General features: G+C 53.6%; 1 protein-coding gene across 1 annotated transcript in view; it reads right to left on the reverse strand.

Moving 5' to 3' along the window:
• EMH_0013320 (uncharacterized protein) overlaps nt 1-881 on the reverse strand; it is a gene marked incomplete at both ends in the record, with an annotated part of 4384 nt that overhangs the window by 2838 nt on the left and 665 nt on the right. The window contains one exon of the mRNA XM_013499795.1: nt 373-642. Coding sequence (XP_013355249.1) covers nt 373-642 — 270 coding nt within the window. The remainder of the gene's footprint in view (nt 1-372; nt 643-881) is intronic.

Here is an 881-nt window from a genome sequence, read left to right on the forward strand (position 1 = left end):
GTCTGCAGTACAAAAAGACAGAAAACGCAGTGTATCTACAGAAAACGCAGTGTGTCTAGCGACGCATTCATGCACCCGGAAGTGCATGCAAGAGCATATGCTGTCGCATGGAGTACCGCCGCAGCGGAGATCATGTACGGAGTGCCTGCTTGTTGGTTTTCTCTGAACGTGCTTAGCCCCAGAAAAAAAGCCTCTTCTTTTGCCTCGGGACTGTATGCAAATCTGATGAAATGGGTGGGCTGGGAGGAGGGGGCACCTGAACAGGACCGCTGTATTGCCTCCTTGTTTCGCTTCTTTCTGTGTGTGGCGGTCCACTGGTTCCTAAGGATATAGGCTAAAGGGTTTGGAATATGCGCTGTATCTTGTGCTTACGCCGGAAGATGCCTGTATTGCAAAGCTCGGGGCAGTAGTAGCGCCGCTCTTCTTCGTCCGGGATTCGTTCCCCGTGGGAGAGCCGCTGCTGCAGAGACCGCGCGCTCGAGACGCCGCTGCTGCTGCGGGGGTCAAACGAAGCAACTGAAGAAACATCCGCTGTCCTCACGCGCCGCTCCGCCTCCACGGAACTCACAACTTGAGCCCACAGCTGCTGCAGCTTCTGCAGACGACGCGTCCGGCCTTCCGTCATTTGCTCCCCAGACCTCGCTGAACAAAACAGAGGCACCAGCACTAGTCCATCCATGCAGCTATTGTTTATTGAACAGCAAGAAGAACATGTCTATCCATACCATATCGTGAACAAATATATCGTGCATCCGAACAGCAGCTGCACCAGCAGCAGCTTCAACAGCAGCAGCAGCAGCGTATGGGAACTCACCCATTTCTTCCAGTTTGTCGAGTTCCTCCTTAATGACGACAGGGTTCTTCTTAAGGAGAGCTTGCTC

Source organism: Eimeria mitis, genomic scaffold (assembly GCF_000499745.2).
Source record: "Eimeria mitis Houghton genomic scaffold, Emh_scaff469, whole genome shotgun sequence".
Taxonomy (NCBI): domain Eukaryota; phylum Apicomplexa; class Conoidasida; order Eucoccidiorida; family Eimeriidae; genus Eimeria; species Eimeria mitis.